Source organism: Lepidochelys kempii, chromosome 5 (assembly GCF_965140265.1).
Source record: "Lepidochelys kempii isolate rLepKem1 chromosome 5, rLepKem1.hap2, whole genome shotgun sequence".
Classification (NCBI taxonomy): domain Eukaryota; kingdom Metazoa; phylum Chordata; order Testudines; family Cheloniidae; genus Lepidochelys; species Lepidochelys kempii.
Window position 1 is genome coordinate 91987766 of NC_133260.1, and position 17091 is coordinate 92004856.

General features: G+C 39.7%; 1 protein-coding gene across 8 annotated transcripts in view; it reads right to left on the reverse strand.

Moving 5' to 3' along the window:
- NTRK2 (neurotrophic receptor tyrosine kinase 2) overlaps positions 1-17091 on the reverse strand; it is a 319997-nt gene that overhangs the window by 246694 nt on the left and 56212 nt on the right. For all 8 annotated transcript variants that reach the window (XR_012159057.1, XM_073345038.1, XM_073345037.1 and 5 more), the window contains exons 8-11: positions 16691-16823; positions 14868-15167; positions 8814-8846; positions 96-196 (exon numbers count right to left, since the gene is read on the reverse strand). Coding sequence is in view for 7 of the 8 variants with exons in the window: in XM_073345038.1 (XP_073201139.1) it covers positions 96-196; positions 8814-8846; positions 14868-15167; positions 16691-16823 (567 nt within the window). In the remaining variant the exon portion in view is untranslated. The remainder of the gene's footprint in view (positions 1-95; positions 197-8813; positions 8847-14867; positions 15168-16690; positions 16824-17091) is intronic.

Sequence of the window (17091 nt, forward strand, 5' to 3'; positions counted from 1 at the left end):
TACACTGTTAGTTTAGTGTCCCATCACAGCTTCATCAGTTCTATAGTCAGAAAGTCTGCCAAGATTACAAACCAGGAAACAATGTATATACTTACAGTGATGCTATCTTCATTCTCTTTGTTGGAAACATCCGTAGAAGTGATTTGATTACTGTTATTCGTGGTGTCCCCAATATCATTAGGTGTGGTTTCATAATCTTAGGGAGGGGGGAAAAAAGGTTGTCATCATTATTTCAGTTACTATAATACTGCAATGTTTGAAACATTTGAGACTCTTGAGTTCCTTGTAAAAGATGAATTGTTTCTATTGTATCAACTGAGCATTCTGTTGGGAGATCTACAAAGCCAAAAGCTTCATTTGCTCCAGACGTTGTTTTTTAACCGTGTAAGTTTTGCTTATGTAAAACTTCAGAGAATGGATCTACGCTGTAATATATACTACCGAGGGAAGCCAGAGTTAAAGTTAAGGAAGGACTTTTACTATGAACCTGGTTTTGGGTGCTTGTGACTAAAAACCAAAGACTGCCCTCAAGATTGAACTGTTTTAGCCTTATGCTCAGCCAAAGCCCAAAGAAGAGGCTTTTTAAAAAAAATTAGTTTGGGGACTTCTGGGGTATGTCTACACTACAGCTGGAACTGAGCCTCCCAGCCCAGATAAACAAACTTGTGCTAGCTTGGCTCAAACTAGCATGCTAAAAATAGCAGTATGGATGTTCCAGCTCCAGCGAAGACTGAGATAAGAACCCAAGCTCACATCCAGGGGGTCAGGTGGGCTTGAGAGCCTGAGCTGTCACACATGCTGCAACATCTATCCTGCTATTTTTAGCACACTCTAGTGCAAGTTGGTCTATCCAGGCTAGGGGTAGAGACAGGGGGACCACTCCTAATTGTAGTGTAGAATTATCCTGTGATTTATTTTTGAGATTTTGGCAAAAGCCCATTTAGCTAGCTTTGAGTTATCAAAGTGTGAAGGGACAGATCGTCTCATGTCAAAAAAATTTAAACACATTATTCTGTGTACTTGGATAACTCAAGAACATTTTAGGTTCCAAATTGCTAACTTGCCATAGACTTAATCCTGAAAAAGTTTTCGCGCCAGACATTTCTTAAATTAATTTCTTCAGATGTGATGGACCACACCCTACTCTTAGTTCCAATGGATAAATCCAGAATAACTCTACTGAAAGAGGACTTTGGCCCCACAAAGTTATAATTATTAGAAAACTGCACAATGGATTTATCAAATGCAGGATTTTCCACCAGCATTATTCCAAGATAACAAGGACTAAATACAAAACAAATGCAAAGCTGCATCTATTTCTAGGATTACATACTAAAATGTGTGTGCACGTGAGAGAGAAACATTCAAATAAAATGTAATCAGTTCAGTTGTTGCAATTGTAATTCTAGTGTGATTATTTAAATGTACAGTCAGTCCATCACAATTGTTTTTCCAATTTATATTTTGTTTAAATCAAGAAGAAATGTCAATGCCAAAAGTCTATAAATGGAATTTGAAAGTGGGGTAGGATCATTAGTGCTGTTTCTGTCCTCAAAACTGCCACAAGGGAGGGGAGAATCTGCATTCTAATACACCTATCTTCGCCTGGCGCTCAGTGCCATTTTGGAGAGGTTAGCTAGGAACACTGGCAACATGCTGCATGGGCACTTTCAGTTTTCATGCATGAGCGCGTGCACACACACTTCCTTGCTGCAGAGCATCCTGCATCTCATCTACGGCCATTATTTGGGGGCTGGGTTCTTTGGTACTGTAACATCTACATGGCTCTCCCTGTCACCAGCTCAACATCTGGTTATTTTGATATAAAGCAGCCCAGCCAGACCACGTTGACTCTCCTAGGTCTGCACTATAATAGGCCAAAGGCCAGGATTTAGTCCAGCTGTAATAGATAATACCCATTCTGCGTGCAAAGTGGCTCACTTTAGGGCTTGGCTACACTTGCGAGTTAGAGCGCATTAAAGCAGCACTGGGTGCCCTAACTCACAACCCGTCCACACTGGCAAGGCACTTAGAGCACCTGGACTCTGCAGCTGGAGCCCTCCTGGTAATCCACCTCCACAAGAAGCAGAACGCTTGGTGCTGTCTTGGCTGAAAAGCCCCAGCAACAGTGTGAACGAGGTGTTGCATAACTGTGCTCTGATTGGCCTCCAGAAACATCCCATAATCCCCTTAAATCAAGTGGCCACTCTTGTCATTGTTTGGAATTGGCTGCAGGAATGCAGATATGCCCTTTCAAAGCTCTGTTTCTGACAGCCGGCTGTTTATCTGCTCTGGAACAAAGCAACTGTTAGTGTGGAATGTTGCTTGAGAGGCAGGGGGAGGGGGATCTGCTGCTGTCTGAACTTACAAGACAGCATGCTGACATGCTCTCCCCCCCCCCCACATAGACACAACACACTCCCTGTCACACTCCACCCCACCCCACCCCCCATTTGAAAAGCACGTTGCAGCCACTTGCATGCTGGGATGGCTACCACAATACACTGCTCTCTGTGGCCACTGCAAGAGCTGCTAATGTGGCCATGCCAGTGCGCTTGAATCGGACAGTGTGGACACACGGCAGCGCTTTCTCTACTGCGCTCTCCGAGGGCTGGTTTAACTCACAACACTCTACATCTGCAACTGTAGCCATGCCCTTACAGTCCTTTCAGGAGACTCACTGTAATTTCCTGACTTTAACATTTAAAACCTCAACCATAATGTTGCCTTAAGGTGATTTCCCCTCCATGCCCTTCTCTACAGCTACATATCTGCAGCAGGCATCAAACTGTAGAGAAAGGCAAGGGGACAGCATTCTTCATATTACACCGACTACACCTTGGCCCTGCCTGCATTCCCCATCTGCGCAAGCAATATGGCATTCAAGAGGTGCTGTGGAGGCTAGCAGTTAATGTCACTAACACTTTTGTCCTGCCACATTACAAAGTGGTGGGGGTGTTTGACCTACCCCTTCTGAAAACAGTACCTAAATCTGTTGCTGCATGAAAAGTCTAAGTGTACTTAGGTTCTTGTGGCTATAGCAGCTGGCTTTCTCTAGAAGTGAAATTGTTGGCAATGCCTTTATTATGGAAGCTTTACCCCTTTTATTCTTCTAGTTTTATTGCAGGGGCCACTTTAATTTCTTGGATCTGTTTTCATAATACAAGAACTAATCACAATGGCAAGGTAAAATACACATTCATAGATACCAAAATATATCACAATATGACCATCAGATTTTCAGAGGGACAAATTTTGTCCTTAATTACCTGCGGGTACCCGAGGTCAGAATTTGGCGAGCAATATTTGCCAATAAAGTTTACCCTTCTACATATCAGAAGGCCTGCAAAAGTGTATCTTGAGGGACTTATCAGAAGTATGTATGTTGTTCCGTGTGCACTTACATTTACTCTGACTCACCCACTGAGTTGGACTTTGAAACTTTAGGACTTGATTCTTCACTGCCCTGTAACATTTGCAGTCATTTACCAGTGCAAAGTGTCAGCATAAAATGAGCACACTCTTTGCAAACCAAATAGAACCATTTTGTGACACTGCAGTGGGTAGGGTTTTATCTGGCATACTTCCTTGTCTACCCCACAGACATGCTGGGAAGATTAACTATTTAAAGAATTAATGTTTGTGCAGTGCTCTGAACATGTAAAATGGTATGTAAATGCCAAATATTATTGCCAAAAAGACATCCTGTATTCCAAGTTCTAACCTTTGGATAGTAAGCATTTGTTTTAAAAACATTTAATGGAAAGGTTGGGGACTACCATATGCAGCACAGAGCTAAATCCAGAGGGATGGACCACATCCCACAAAGGGCTTTCTCCACACAAAATCCTCAGCCCCACCCAGCCAGTCTGCCTGGCTCAACCACTAACACAAGGCCCAGGGAGGAGTAGCGTAAGTGTCCCACTTTGCCTCTCATTGGTAGACCTTGATCTGGCAAGCCTATGAAGTGCTGTCTCACTAGTCACCCGCACCAAATCCACAGTCTGACTATAAGAGAGAGAGCTGCAAAAACCTATCACAAATCTCTGAGGCATGCAGGGGTGTGTGGAGATACTCTTAGGTTTTTTTAACTGAAAATATTTTCCATTCCATCTCCTGGTTAGTCCCTCTACTCCATGTTATTTCAGTAGGGTTAAGAGGTGTCCCTTTTGCATCTTGCTCAACTATCCCTATTATTAGCTTTCAAATTTACATCTACCAATCTGTAGTTTAATATCATCCCCATATGGTGGTCTCTCTCTCTCCCCCCTCCATCACATATCCAAGTGTCAGTATATGCCTACTCCTTCCTGAAGAGCCTAATCCTGTGAGCCACTGAGTACCCAGTCATCCATTGAAGTTAACGGGAGTTGATAGCACTCAGAAACTTACAGGAGGTGTTTAGTACCTTGCAGGAGCAAGCTCTCAGAATCTGACTTTTTGTACAAACTTTTTTCCTTTTACTGCTACTGTGACCGAGGAACCTCTTAGTGCCAACTGGAAAGGGGCAGAGAGGGGATGATAGGGGATTCCTGTTATCCCCTGAGTCTGGTATTTACATTCTAGTAAAGAGGGTCATGTAAGGTCTTTAATTAAAAAAAAAAAAGCCTGTCTGGTCATCAATATCATTGTGAAATGTATGTACAGACACTATATAAAGAGTTATGTATATATACTGAAAATTATGTTCATAAGGTATGCAACCAACAAAAGTGAAAACTGATTGTCAGACAAGAGATGTTTATCCTAGCTGTTTATATGTAAGAATGCTAATGGTTGCCCCTGCTAAGTCAAATGCTAACAAAGAGCTGCCAGAGACTTCAGAAAGAAACTAATAAGAAGAGAAAAATAGCCCAGAGGTGAGGGAAGAGACCCCGTCTAGAGGTGCACAAAGATTTGCTTGAGCATATTGGAGCGGGAAAAGGATATGCCTAGTCATCCCTCAAGTAGGAAGCAAATGGACAGGAAATTTACTTCATGAAAGTGGGATCTCCCCCAGACTTTGTTGAAAACACTAGCAAAAACTTTGAGTGAGATAAGCTTCTTTAGACAAGCGGGTAACTTGCTAGTTAAATTTAGGGTCCAAAGAGCAAGTTATGATTTTGTTTTATATGTAGCCATTTGTTCCCAATATTCTTATTCATTATTACCGAAATGTCTGTTCTTTGATGATAAACTTATTCTTGTTTTCACTACAGAGCAGAAACTAATCGCAAAGTCATTTCCATGTTAAAACGTTTCTACCAATGACTCTCCCAAAAACTAATTATATAGTATTTCCAATCAGCTCACTTTCACCTCTCTCAATAGCTTATCCCTCTAAGTAGACCTATGAACTATGAATTAAGACAAACAATTTAAAACTACAATGAGTCTCAAAGAAAGCAAGAACTAACAGTCAGTATCTTTTAGTTACTGAAAAATGGTCCAAGGATAGTAACTTTAAAAAGGGGGAAATGGAAATATCAGAATAATATTGTTTTTGGGCAGGACTAGAACTTGCAGGCTCTTCAAGAAGATACTGAAACACATGCATAACTGTGAGCATGTCAGTAGTCCTTACTGAAGTTAATAGGACTGCTCTCATGCAGCAAGTTATGCATGTGCTTGAGTACTTTTACACAATGGGGGCCTAGGAGAATTACAAAGATCAAAACCAACGTACATATAGGAAAAACTGTCCAAATTACAAAAAACACACCTGCATTAGTTCCTCCTTGGAAAAAAAGGGAGGGGAAGCTATGCTTTAATATTTCCAAACCACTTAAAGACAATTTGATGCCCCAATTGCACATTTGCTAAAGTTTAATGACATGGAATGGAATGGAATGGAATGGAATGGAATCAAAGCAATAAAATTTAAATCAGCTTAAGGAAACTTAAGTCATGGGCTATTTCATCCAAATAACCGTAAACTGAGCAGGATCCAAACCCACCTAGAACATAAAGGGTAGTTTGGAAGCACTGCTGAAGATGGACTTTCGCACTTAGTCAAATACAACAAAGCTATTATATAATAAGTAGCCAACTGTTTTGCAGATTTTTCTCCCAATATTTGGTCCTCAAATTCTTTGTGTTAAAACAAGATTAATCTCCTCCTGATGGTACTTTCTACAACTTAATTGTAGATGGTTAGGACCCAATGCCAACACTATTCAATTTCACAATGGTTACACGTAACTGTTTTTGGTTCATCTTGTAATAGTTTGGGGAGCCATATCAGAAGAGGCTAAAAAACATATTACTATCAGGTTAAAAAGAAATTCTGTAACCTAGGCTAAGGCAATACTTTATTAAGCTTGGATAAAGTTTTCAACAGCACGTAAGTCACACGGACTTTCAATTCATTATTTTTTTTTTTAAAAGGTCCCTAACCCATGAAGGACAGCCCAGAGATGTTAGAGAATAACTGCAAGTTTACAAACTGCTCTGCTGTTGCGGTATAGATTGGGTCTTCATCAGGGATGGGTTAACACATTTTGTCTAAATCAGCGCCAACTAAAATACCCTGGGTTCAAAAGCATGACTTTCACTCAGATGTTAGCAGGTGCAAGTTCTGACTATACAAGAGAGACTGGAGAAAAGGGGAGTGAGAGGGGAGTAAAAATAGGATGAAAAATGAGCAGAGAGGTGGGATGAAAAACCAATACAGAGACACAGAGGAAAGGAGTAAAGAGGGGAAAAGGAAAAAAAACAAGTTATAGGGGCTCTCACTTGTGCAAATCTCATTTTTAATGGAAATTTTACTCTCTCTGAGATGTAGCATAGGCTTCCCTACAAGCAGTAAAACATGCTTTTTATAAACATTGAATCATCAAAACATTAACTAACTTACAGGAGAAAAGATAATGAACTCAGTCTCCCCCAAAAAACAGAACTTTGAAAGGATCACAAAAACTCCAAATCCAAGAGTTGGGCCACCAATAGCTCTAATCCTCCGTCTGGGGATCATAGAATCATAGAATATCAGGGTTGGAAGGGACCCCAGAAGGTCATCTAGTCCAAACCCCTGCTCAAAGCAGGACCAATTCCCAGTTAAATCATCCCAGCCAGGGCTTTGTCAAGCCTGACCTTAAAAACCTCTAAGGAAGGAGATTCTACCACCTCCCTAGGTAACGCATTCCAGTGTTTCACCACCCTCTTAGTGAAAAAGTTTTTCCTAATATCCAATCTAAACCTCCCCCACTGCAACTTGAGACCATTACTCCTCGTTCTGTCATCTGCTACCATTGAGAACAGTCTAGAGCCATCCTCTTTGGAACCCCCTTTCAGGTAGTTGAAAGCAGCTATCAAATCCCCCCTCATTCTTCTCTTCTGCAGGCTAAACAATCCCAGCTCCCTCAGCCTCTCCTCATAACTCATGTGTTCCAGTCCCCTAATCATTTTTGTTGCCCTTCGCTGGACTCTCTCCAATTTATCCACATCCTTCTTGAAGTGTGGGGCCCAAAACTGGACACAGTACTCCAGATGAGGCCTCACCAATGTCGAATAGAGGGGAACGATCACGTCCCTCGATCTGCTCGCTATGCCCCTACTTATACATCCCAAAATGCCATTGGCCTTCTTGGCAACAAGGGCACACTGCTGACTCATATCCAGCTTCTCGTCCACTGTCACCCCTAGGTCCTTTTCTGCAGAACTGCTGCCTAGCCATTCGGTCCCTAGTCTGTAGCTGTGCATTGGGTTCTTCCGTCCTAAGTGCAGGACCCTGCACTTATCCTTATTGAACCTCATCAGATTCCTTTTGGCCCAATCTTCCAATTGGTCTAGGTCCTTCTGTATCCTATCCCTCCCCTCCAGCGTATCTACCACTCCTCCCAGTTTAGTATCATCCGCAAATTTGCTGAGAGTGCAATCCACACCATCCTCCAGATCATTTATGAAGATATTGAATAAAACCGGCCCCAGGACCGACCCTTGGGGCACTCCACTTGATACCGGCTGCCAACTAGACATGGAGCCATTGATCACTACCCGTTGAGCCCGACAATTTAGCCAGCTTTCTACCCACCTTATAGTGCATTCATCCAGCCCATACTTCCTTAACTTGCTGACAAGAATACTATGGGAGACCGTGTCAAAAGCTTTGCTAAAGTCAAGAAACAATACATCCACTGCTTTCCCTTCATCCACAGAACCAGTAATCTCATCATAAAAGGCGATTAGATTAGTCAGGCATGACCTTCCCTTGGTGAATCCATGCTGGCTGTTCCTGATCACTTTCCTCTCATGCAAGTGCTTCAGGATTGATTCTTTGAGGACCTGCTCCATGATTTTTCCAGGGACTGAGGTGAGGCTGACTGGCCTGTAGTTCCCAGGATCTTCCTTCTTCCCTTTTTTAAAGATTGGCACTACATTAGCCTTTTTCCAGTCATCCGGGACTTCCCCGGTTCGCCACGAGTTTTCAAACCATTTATATTTACAACCATTCTATAGCAGTGCATTATGTTTCTCCTAGTCTGAACCAACAGCAGCAGAGAAAGCAGTAAAAAGCTCTATTTGTATCCATTTATCATAAAATAATATAAGGCAGGGAAAGAACTATCAAAATAAAGAATATTTGGTTCAGGTTAAAATAATATTTAAGTTTAACTCAGGATAACAGTTCATCTTTCCGTTTTTGAGTTACTTAATTTGTCATTTCTTTTTTGTACATTTTGAAAAAAAAGAAAATCAAAATATATACCATAAAGCAGGTTAAAATAATATTTAAGTTTAACTCAGGATAACAGTTCATCTTTCCGTTTTTGAGTTACTTAATTTGTCATTTCTTTTTTGTACATTTTGAAAAAAAAGAAAATCAAAATATATACCATAAAGTTCAGGATCCAGGATTGGGCCACTACCTGAACAGGAAAAAGAGAACAGAAAGAGTTTGTAAATATCTTGCAAATGTGCATGAAGAGCAATAGTTTTTAGGAATTCTGTTCAGAGCTAAAAGGTTATTAGCCATAGCAATGATATTATATAATATCAATTGTCCACAAATTCAAATAACCGAAATACATTGTACAGGCTTTTTATTCAATTACATTTTTAATTATTTTCAGAGACATGCAAAATATCAACATTTGCTTCATATGAAAGATCTGATTGACACCTAGCGCTAACTTGAGTTCTGGCAAAGACAGTTATGGTTCCAGACTGGGCCAAATTGTGCTCTGTTACACGGGTGTAAATCTGAAATAACTACAGTATGTACTAAAATCAATGGCAAAACTGTAGTTGATATTAATGGGACCAGAATTGGCCTGTTAACTTCAATGGGAGAGGCAATGACTTGGGCCAGGGTGTATTTGGCCTTGTAATCTATATAGTAAGATTCCAGAATTATCACTTTCTCCAGATTTTACTCTCAAGCCTAGAACGTCCATTAATCAGTGTGAAGCGATGGAACCAGCTACAAGCATGGTTGAGAACTTTTTTGGTTCAGAATATCACCAGGTTCAACCACCAGTGATATCTGTGGTCTGTTACTGTCCAGTTTTTAAGTTCTCAGCCATTTTTGGCTTGTGTACACCTTACAAATTATACCCATAGGACAGCACGACCTTTCACCTAGTTCTTAACTTAAATCACTATGAGGAAAAACTCCTTTAGAATTGTGATATTGTCAGCTGGCAGCGTATCACAAAAGAATAAGGGTCAAAGTCACTAATAGACTAAGCAGCACAACTTCATTAACTCTACTTGGAATTGCACTGCTAAGGATCCAATTTCATAGCTGATCCCACAGGCAGAACTCTCATTGAAGAGAATGAGAGTCCCACGTGCAGGCCAACTAGATAATCAAGTCCTTAGCCAACTAAAATGGACAAAACGAATCTACATTTTCCAATATACAGTTCTGATGTCGTTTTGTACCTGTTTCTTACTACTGCATATATCTGGGCATGATCCTGCAAATCTTCAGTGCACAGAACTCCTTCTGTTCATATTATAGCATCAATCTATTTCCACTTGGAAAGGTTTTTTTTTTTTTTTTTTTTTATTATACACTATCTTTCAAGATGCCCATTTATACTTATCTGATATTTTCTATTGTATTGTGTAAGTCCGATACAGTAATCTCCTAATTACGTTTTCTCTATATTTACTGTTTGTTCTACTTTTAATTAAAATTGTAATTAAATTAAATAAATTTAGTTAAAACATATTTAAACCCTTTAAGTAGGAAGAACAAACTCAGTGGGCATGATTCTGCTCGGATTTACACCATTGTACTTCAGGAGTAACTCCACAGCAGTAGAGAGTTACACTGGTACAAAGCCATCATAAATTAGGATAGGAACATAGTTAATTGATGCTTCTTTTCTTATGCTAAATGCTTGGGAATCTGTGGTGAGAAGTAGGACAGTAGGAGCTGCAAAACATCTACAAAATGCAACAGAGTATCAGGCTCAATTTTTAAAATGCCTTTGCAGACATTTTAATGCTTAGAAAGTTATAATGCAGATTAAGGTGCCCCCATGAGAATGGCCCCTCCAGCTGTAGAAACAAACATCAGGTGCAATGAGCATTTGTTATCTAACCTCAAGCTACTTCTGATGTGGCTTCTCTCTTTGAAAATCTTCATCGATACAATTTTTTCCCCCAATATAAAACATTTGAATTATGTGAAAAAATTCTCAGGAGAGACCCAGTACACTGGCAATTGTATATGTTTGCTATTCACAATCTGAAGGAAACAAAGTATTTGGGCTAACTCATGAGCTCAATAACCTCAATGGCAAAACTTCCATTAGATGTCAGTGGGACTAGGATTTGGCCCTCAGAATTAAATTAACTCCTGGTCCAACTAGGTAGCATTAGAGAAAGGATTAATTTAACCCATTAGATCACAGATTAAATAAAGACTTAATCCCTGCCTGTGAGGTAAAGGCTAGGAAGTAACATATTCCATTCAGTTACCTTTTATACTCACTAAAGCTTTCATCTGAAAACCCAAAAGTTCAGGGAAAGTCACATTTCTGTCTAGCTATCCCCTTCATAAAACTATGATAACAGCTATTATTTTGATATTTCCATTTTTAAGTTATTGTCCTTGGACTGTTTTTCAGTAGCTAAAATATACTGTCAATCCTTTATTATTTGTTTTAGTTATTCCAAGTTATTCCCAGTTAGTGGGATGAGCCAATGAAAGAGGTGAAAATGAGCTGACTGGACTGTATAATTTTTGGGAGAGTCACTGGTGCTTTAACATGGAAATGACATCAGGACTAGTTCCTGCTCGGTGACTGGATTTTTCATGGAAACATCTTCAGACACTTCTGTCTGTGGACATGGGGTATCTTCTGAAATTAAGAGCTAAAGGTGTTTTCTCCTCCTTGAAAAGGATTTTTCAGACTCTTATGTTCATCTGGAAGCAAACTGAACATTTGCTCTTTAGACTGTCATGGGGGGGAGGCAAAGCTAGCTATGAAGTTTCCCAGATAATGGTGCCTTAGGCTGCCCTGATCCTGCAACGAAGAGGTTCAGATTATAAAATCCTCAGAGAAGTGACTGTCCTTGCATGTTTGGAAAGTGCCCAGCACACAGCAAGTGCTACCATAAATAAATAGTCATAAAAATAACTTGATGAAGAATTCAACTGAGAAACTACATGATATAGTGGCCTTTTGAGATTATGTGACTTTTTAGGCAACCCTTTCCTGGAAGCATGACACTCCCTCGCTATTCTAGAACAAACAAAATGCGTTTCAGATAATGTTACCTCCAGTTAGGATGGCACCTATCTATCTATCTTGGCAAGTAATAAATAAGGAAACTTACGTTAAGCAGCTGAACTAATGACCTTGAATTAGGGTGACCAGATGTCCTGATTTTATAGGGACAGTCCCGATTTTTGGGTCTTTTTCTTATATAGGCTCCTATTACGCCCCCCACCCCATCTCGATTTTTCACACTAGCTGTCTGGTCATCCTACCCTGAACCAATACCTCCTACTTAAATATCACCTCAAATATAGGGATAGTTCAGAGCTGTATGAGTCTGAATGGCATTGATCCATCAAGCTGGATACATACACATCATAAGACACATTCTGTAGGCAGAGAAGGGTTCAGACGGATTTCTGCTAACTTGCTCACACAAAGATATCTGTGATGTATATAGATAGCTATAGATATGAGGCCAGGAACCAAAGCTCCAGATCACATAAATTGGCCCTTACTATTTAAAACAAAGGTTCTAGTGAAATATGTGGTTCACAGTGATAATTGTGATACCATTAACGTGCTCCAAGTACAAATTAGCTCTCTACCTTTATGCCTGCATTGTCAGCCAAGTATCACATGAGACTGTCTGTTCTGCAAAGGGCACAACGTAGGCTGAGAAATTCTTGGAATGGATCTTATCTGCATCATGACTGATGCAAGTTTTAAGGTAGAGTATTATGTTGATGATCTCATGCTTGAAAGCGCTTGATGCTTCATTTTTATTTAGTTTAATCATTCATTTTAGTTTCTATAGTTTATGGGTAGGGGTTTTTTTTTATTTGTCTTTGTTTTTAGCTTCAGCACATTTGCCCATAAGTGATGTCAGAGTCACAGAATCAGTTCAAAGCTTGATGAAGATACCTTACCCCATTAAACATCAGGGCTGGCATTTAATTTCTATCATGCAGGCATGGAAATGAACATAATGCCTGGGTGTGGGCCTATCTTCATGCTTCATTGTACAGTATGTTGGACAGACAATGAAACTACAGAGTAACGATATAACTGAACAAAAGCCTTTTAAGGGCTCCAAAACTTGTGGTTGTGCTTTAGATAGCAACAATTAAATCTGAGTGAAACATAAGGAGATTCTATTTTTTACCTTTGACTTTATTTCAGCTTCCAGGGCAGAAGAGCTGGGAGTGTAAAAAGGAGGAACCCAGATCAACTCTGTAGGACCTGCTAAAGCCCAGTGTCACAAATAGCATTCTGTAAAAATCTCATAAAGAAAAACTTTTGGGGAGTCTGCCTCGGTAGATGGCTTCTTCCAGTTAAATTTTAAGACTGGTTTGTAGCCACACATTGCATATGTAGTGATTTTTAAGATAGGCACATCCTATCTGTGCTTATGATAGTCTCTTCTACAATGTATTTATGAAACTTAGTTTCCTCAGAGAATGGGGTTATGCATACAGAACACAACATGGATTGTCTCTGAGATTTACAATTTAATTATGAATTAAAAACTGAAGGAATAAACAAACACTGTCTGTATAAATGGAAGGATATGTTAAAGTCTGATTTATAATTAAAAATGCCACTACTGGGAAAGGTGGTTTACATTTTTAACCTGAAGGAGAAAATGTGCCAATAAAAAGGCATTTTGTTCAAAGAAAAAATTCACTTTAAGTTCAAAGTGGCCTTGTTAAACTTATTGGGAAAACTGTTTATTCTTCTAAGCGAATGCAGCCAAGTTAATATCACTTTCCATTTTAAACAGTATGTACGTAAAGTGGACTGTTTTATTGAATTGTTATAATGCACTTTTGGAAGCTGCCAGTAGCTGAAACCATGGTCTGTTCCTGTAACAATTTTATTAAGGAAAGGACTCTAGGGGGAAAAGGGAGGAGAGAAGCTTCTAAGAGCAGCAGGAGTAACTAGAGCTCTCTCTCTCTGTTCTGTATCTACTCCTACTCAAGCCTGGAAGAGAACAGTCACATACCTCATTGTTTCGGTTAAAACAGCTTGCTAGAAGTACTGAATATGGCATGTATTTTCACTAGTGGTAACTTGTAATGAAGGTGAAAGAATGAAAATCTGGAAGACTAACTAGCCAGCTCCTCCATCACTGTGAAATATTACATAGGACTGGACATCACTATTTCAACTGACATGTTATTGCTACTAATGTTTAGGGGAAATGAAATGTACACTAGTGCCCAGATTTTCTGACACAAATGTGCAGTTTCTTGCACAAAAATGCATGCACATTTGCACACCTGATTCCCCTTTGCAATCAGCATAAGTTTTCATACCAATGGGCAGATAGTTGCCTGCCATTTAGCCACACAATTACTGTACATGTATTTTTGAAGATCTGGGAATAAAGCATCAAACCAAGGCAAACAACACATTTTGTGTAATCCCTGCAGTTTATTGGGTACCTCTCATATCCTGACTCTGCCAAGGATGCAATAAAGAGGATTGATACACAGTGGTTATCAACCTATTTATAACTGTGGGCCACATATGTAGCTCTCTGTATGTTATGTGGCCTGCATCCATACATACTACTTGTATAGCCCTGAGGATGTCACATGGGCTGAAACTGTGTGCTGACTGGGCCCCAAGCAGCTACCGGGCACAGAACCACTGATATGGAGTATAGCAAACCACAGATAAATGTCCCTCCTGCCTCTTGGTTATTTATTTTCTCTCTTGCTCCCTCTAGTGTCCTAAAGAATGTAGTGGCATCTACATGCGGTACTGCACTGCAGAATTTTCATTAATCTTCTGTTTTCTCTAGACACTTGTACATGGTCTTATGGATACACAGCTTAGGCCTAGTACTTCCTAAAGGAGAGCACCCTCGATTCATATCAAACTGGCACTCAACATTTGCGGGATCAGAACATATATGTTGGAAAAAATACTTCAGAAAAATAATTTTTAAAAAATTTTGTCTGGGCATGGAGAAAAGACACAGAGCGGGATTCACGAAAGAGAGTTACTATGAGGCTCACTTCATAAAATCTAATTGAAAAACAAAATTCTTAAATGCAAGGAGATTTTTTTTAAGAAGCAATTATCTGTAAACATCTACAACAAATTATTTTAAGAGAAAACTTTACGAGAAAAATAAACTGGCCCGCAGTACTAACTCTACATAATCATCAAGATGCCATTGCTAATATAGTAAAGAAAACTCACCATCTCCAGGCATTGACATGAAATGAGCATCAACCCTTTTTTCATCTTCTCCATACTCATTCTTCGCCAGTAAGGTATAAGCACCATTGTTCAAATGGGTAGGGTTGTCCAACTGAAGGCAGCCATGGTATTCACTTTGATTGCTAACATGTATTTTAGTACAGATGTATTCAGACTCATTCAGTATAGCCCCTTCATAGAACCACTGCAATGAGGGTTTGGGGTTCCCTTTCACAGTGAATGGAATGCACCAGTGGTGGTCCGGGGTTGGAGGTTCAATAAATGTGATATTTGGTGCAACTATATTGAAAAGAAGAGTGAATAACATCAGAATATCCTAAATACATTTTTGCCCTCAAATTCTTGAGGGCATTTTTTAAAATCATTAAAGCTAATAAATTGGAAGCTTTGGAAACTACAGCCTTGCGCTTATGAGTGCAGATATTCATAAAGGAAGCCATCAGCTGTGTGTGTGAACTGAATTCAGACATGAAATGGACAATACCTCAATAAAGATTCTTTAAAATGAGATGTGTGAACTGGTTCCAATAAATCAAGAACCAACTTTAATAAATCATGCAGGTTCAGTGAAGGGTTTTTTATTACTCCCTGTTTTTAACCAAAACACTTAAGTACTATTTTAAAAAGGGTATTTAACAGTTGGCCAGAATCAAGTGTACTGGAAATACATTCAGATAGGCATGAAAACTTTTAGATGATTTTCATCATAGAACCATGGAACAGACTTATTAGTTCATTCACTGAATTCCCCTGCTACTGCAGGATCATTTCCTATAGTAATTTTCTAGTACTTTGTCCAGTCCAGTTTTAAATTGTTATGGGCTTCTACTATTTCCCCTGGGAGGCTATTCCACAGTCTTGTACATTATCTCACTGTCAAGAAGTTTTCCTTGATATTCAGACTGAATTTTCCTGTGTTAATTGCATCTAATTACATCTAATTATGCCTTTGTACCAATCATATTGGTGCCAATCCAAGATTCCGTGTTTACACCATTCCAGTATTCGTAGCATATATTCTTTCCCTTAGCTACTTCATACCCAATTTGAAGTATGAAATCATAAGGAGTTAATCTATAGCTACTTCTCTAACAAAGATTTTTCTCTAATAAGCATGCTCATTTTTAATAAAATGTGGGGGTGATCTGAACGATCAATATCTGAAGCTTGTAAAAACAGCCTACTTAATTCACTTAAGAAAGATTCATATGAGAGCTTAGAGTTAAGGGGTCAATGTTTTATCCCCTGTGCCTATCCTCTTCTCCTGGACTTGACAGATAAGTAGATTATTTCAAGGCCAAGGACAAACTAATATACGCCTGAGAAAACTAATGTTACAAGCTGATCTTTTTTTAATTTAAAACAAAAAATGTATCAGGGTTATTGCCTTAGATGAAAAGTTTTAAAATCTCAAATTATTAATAACAATTTGACCTCCATCTTTGATGTGTGGGTATTTTTATATGTATACAAAATACACATGCGCCCTTTTCATTTTTACACTGCCATTTGAACATTCTGGACTTCAGAAATTTACTTTTGGGAGTTCAAATTGGAAGTTGATAGGCAGCTATGAGAGCACAGATATGTAAGGGTGCTCCGAGCAAAGTAATAAAGGGACAATACTACACAACAACTGCTGGTTGTGCTGTTCCTCAGCATTAAAGGCAATGCTGTTGAAACAAGAATATCACCTAAACATATGAACACCTTGCATGCCCACCAGAAATATATACCCCAAATATTTTGTGCTGATGTAGTTTAGACAGCAGCTGAAATTGTATGCAAGCCTGTTTACGTACAGAACACCACAAGGTCAGCAGAAGCTTGGTCTTCTCCGACAATATTTTCTACTATACATGAAATCCGTATTCCACTGTCCTTAGATGAAACATTCCTTATGGTTAGGGAAGCAGGACTCTTACTTGTATTACTCTACAAACGAGAAGAAAAAGTATTTGGCTTGAACAGAGTGTAGAACAGGGGTCTCAAACTCAAATGACCATGAGAGCCACATGATGATTAGTACATTGGCCCGAGGGCCACACCACTGACCACGCCCCCACTCCACCCCTTCCATGAGGCCCTGCCCCACCTCTTGCCACCCCTTCCCTGCCCCATTCCAACCCCTTCCCCGAAATCCGCACCCCAACTCTGCCCCCTCCCTGCCCCCAGGGGGTGCAGGGTGCAGCAGGGGACTCAG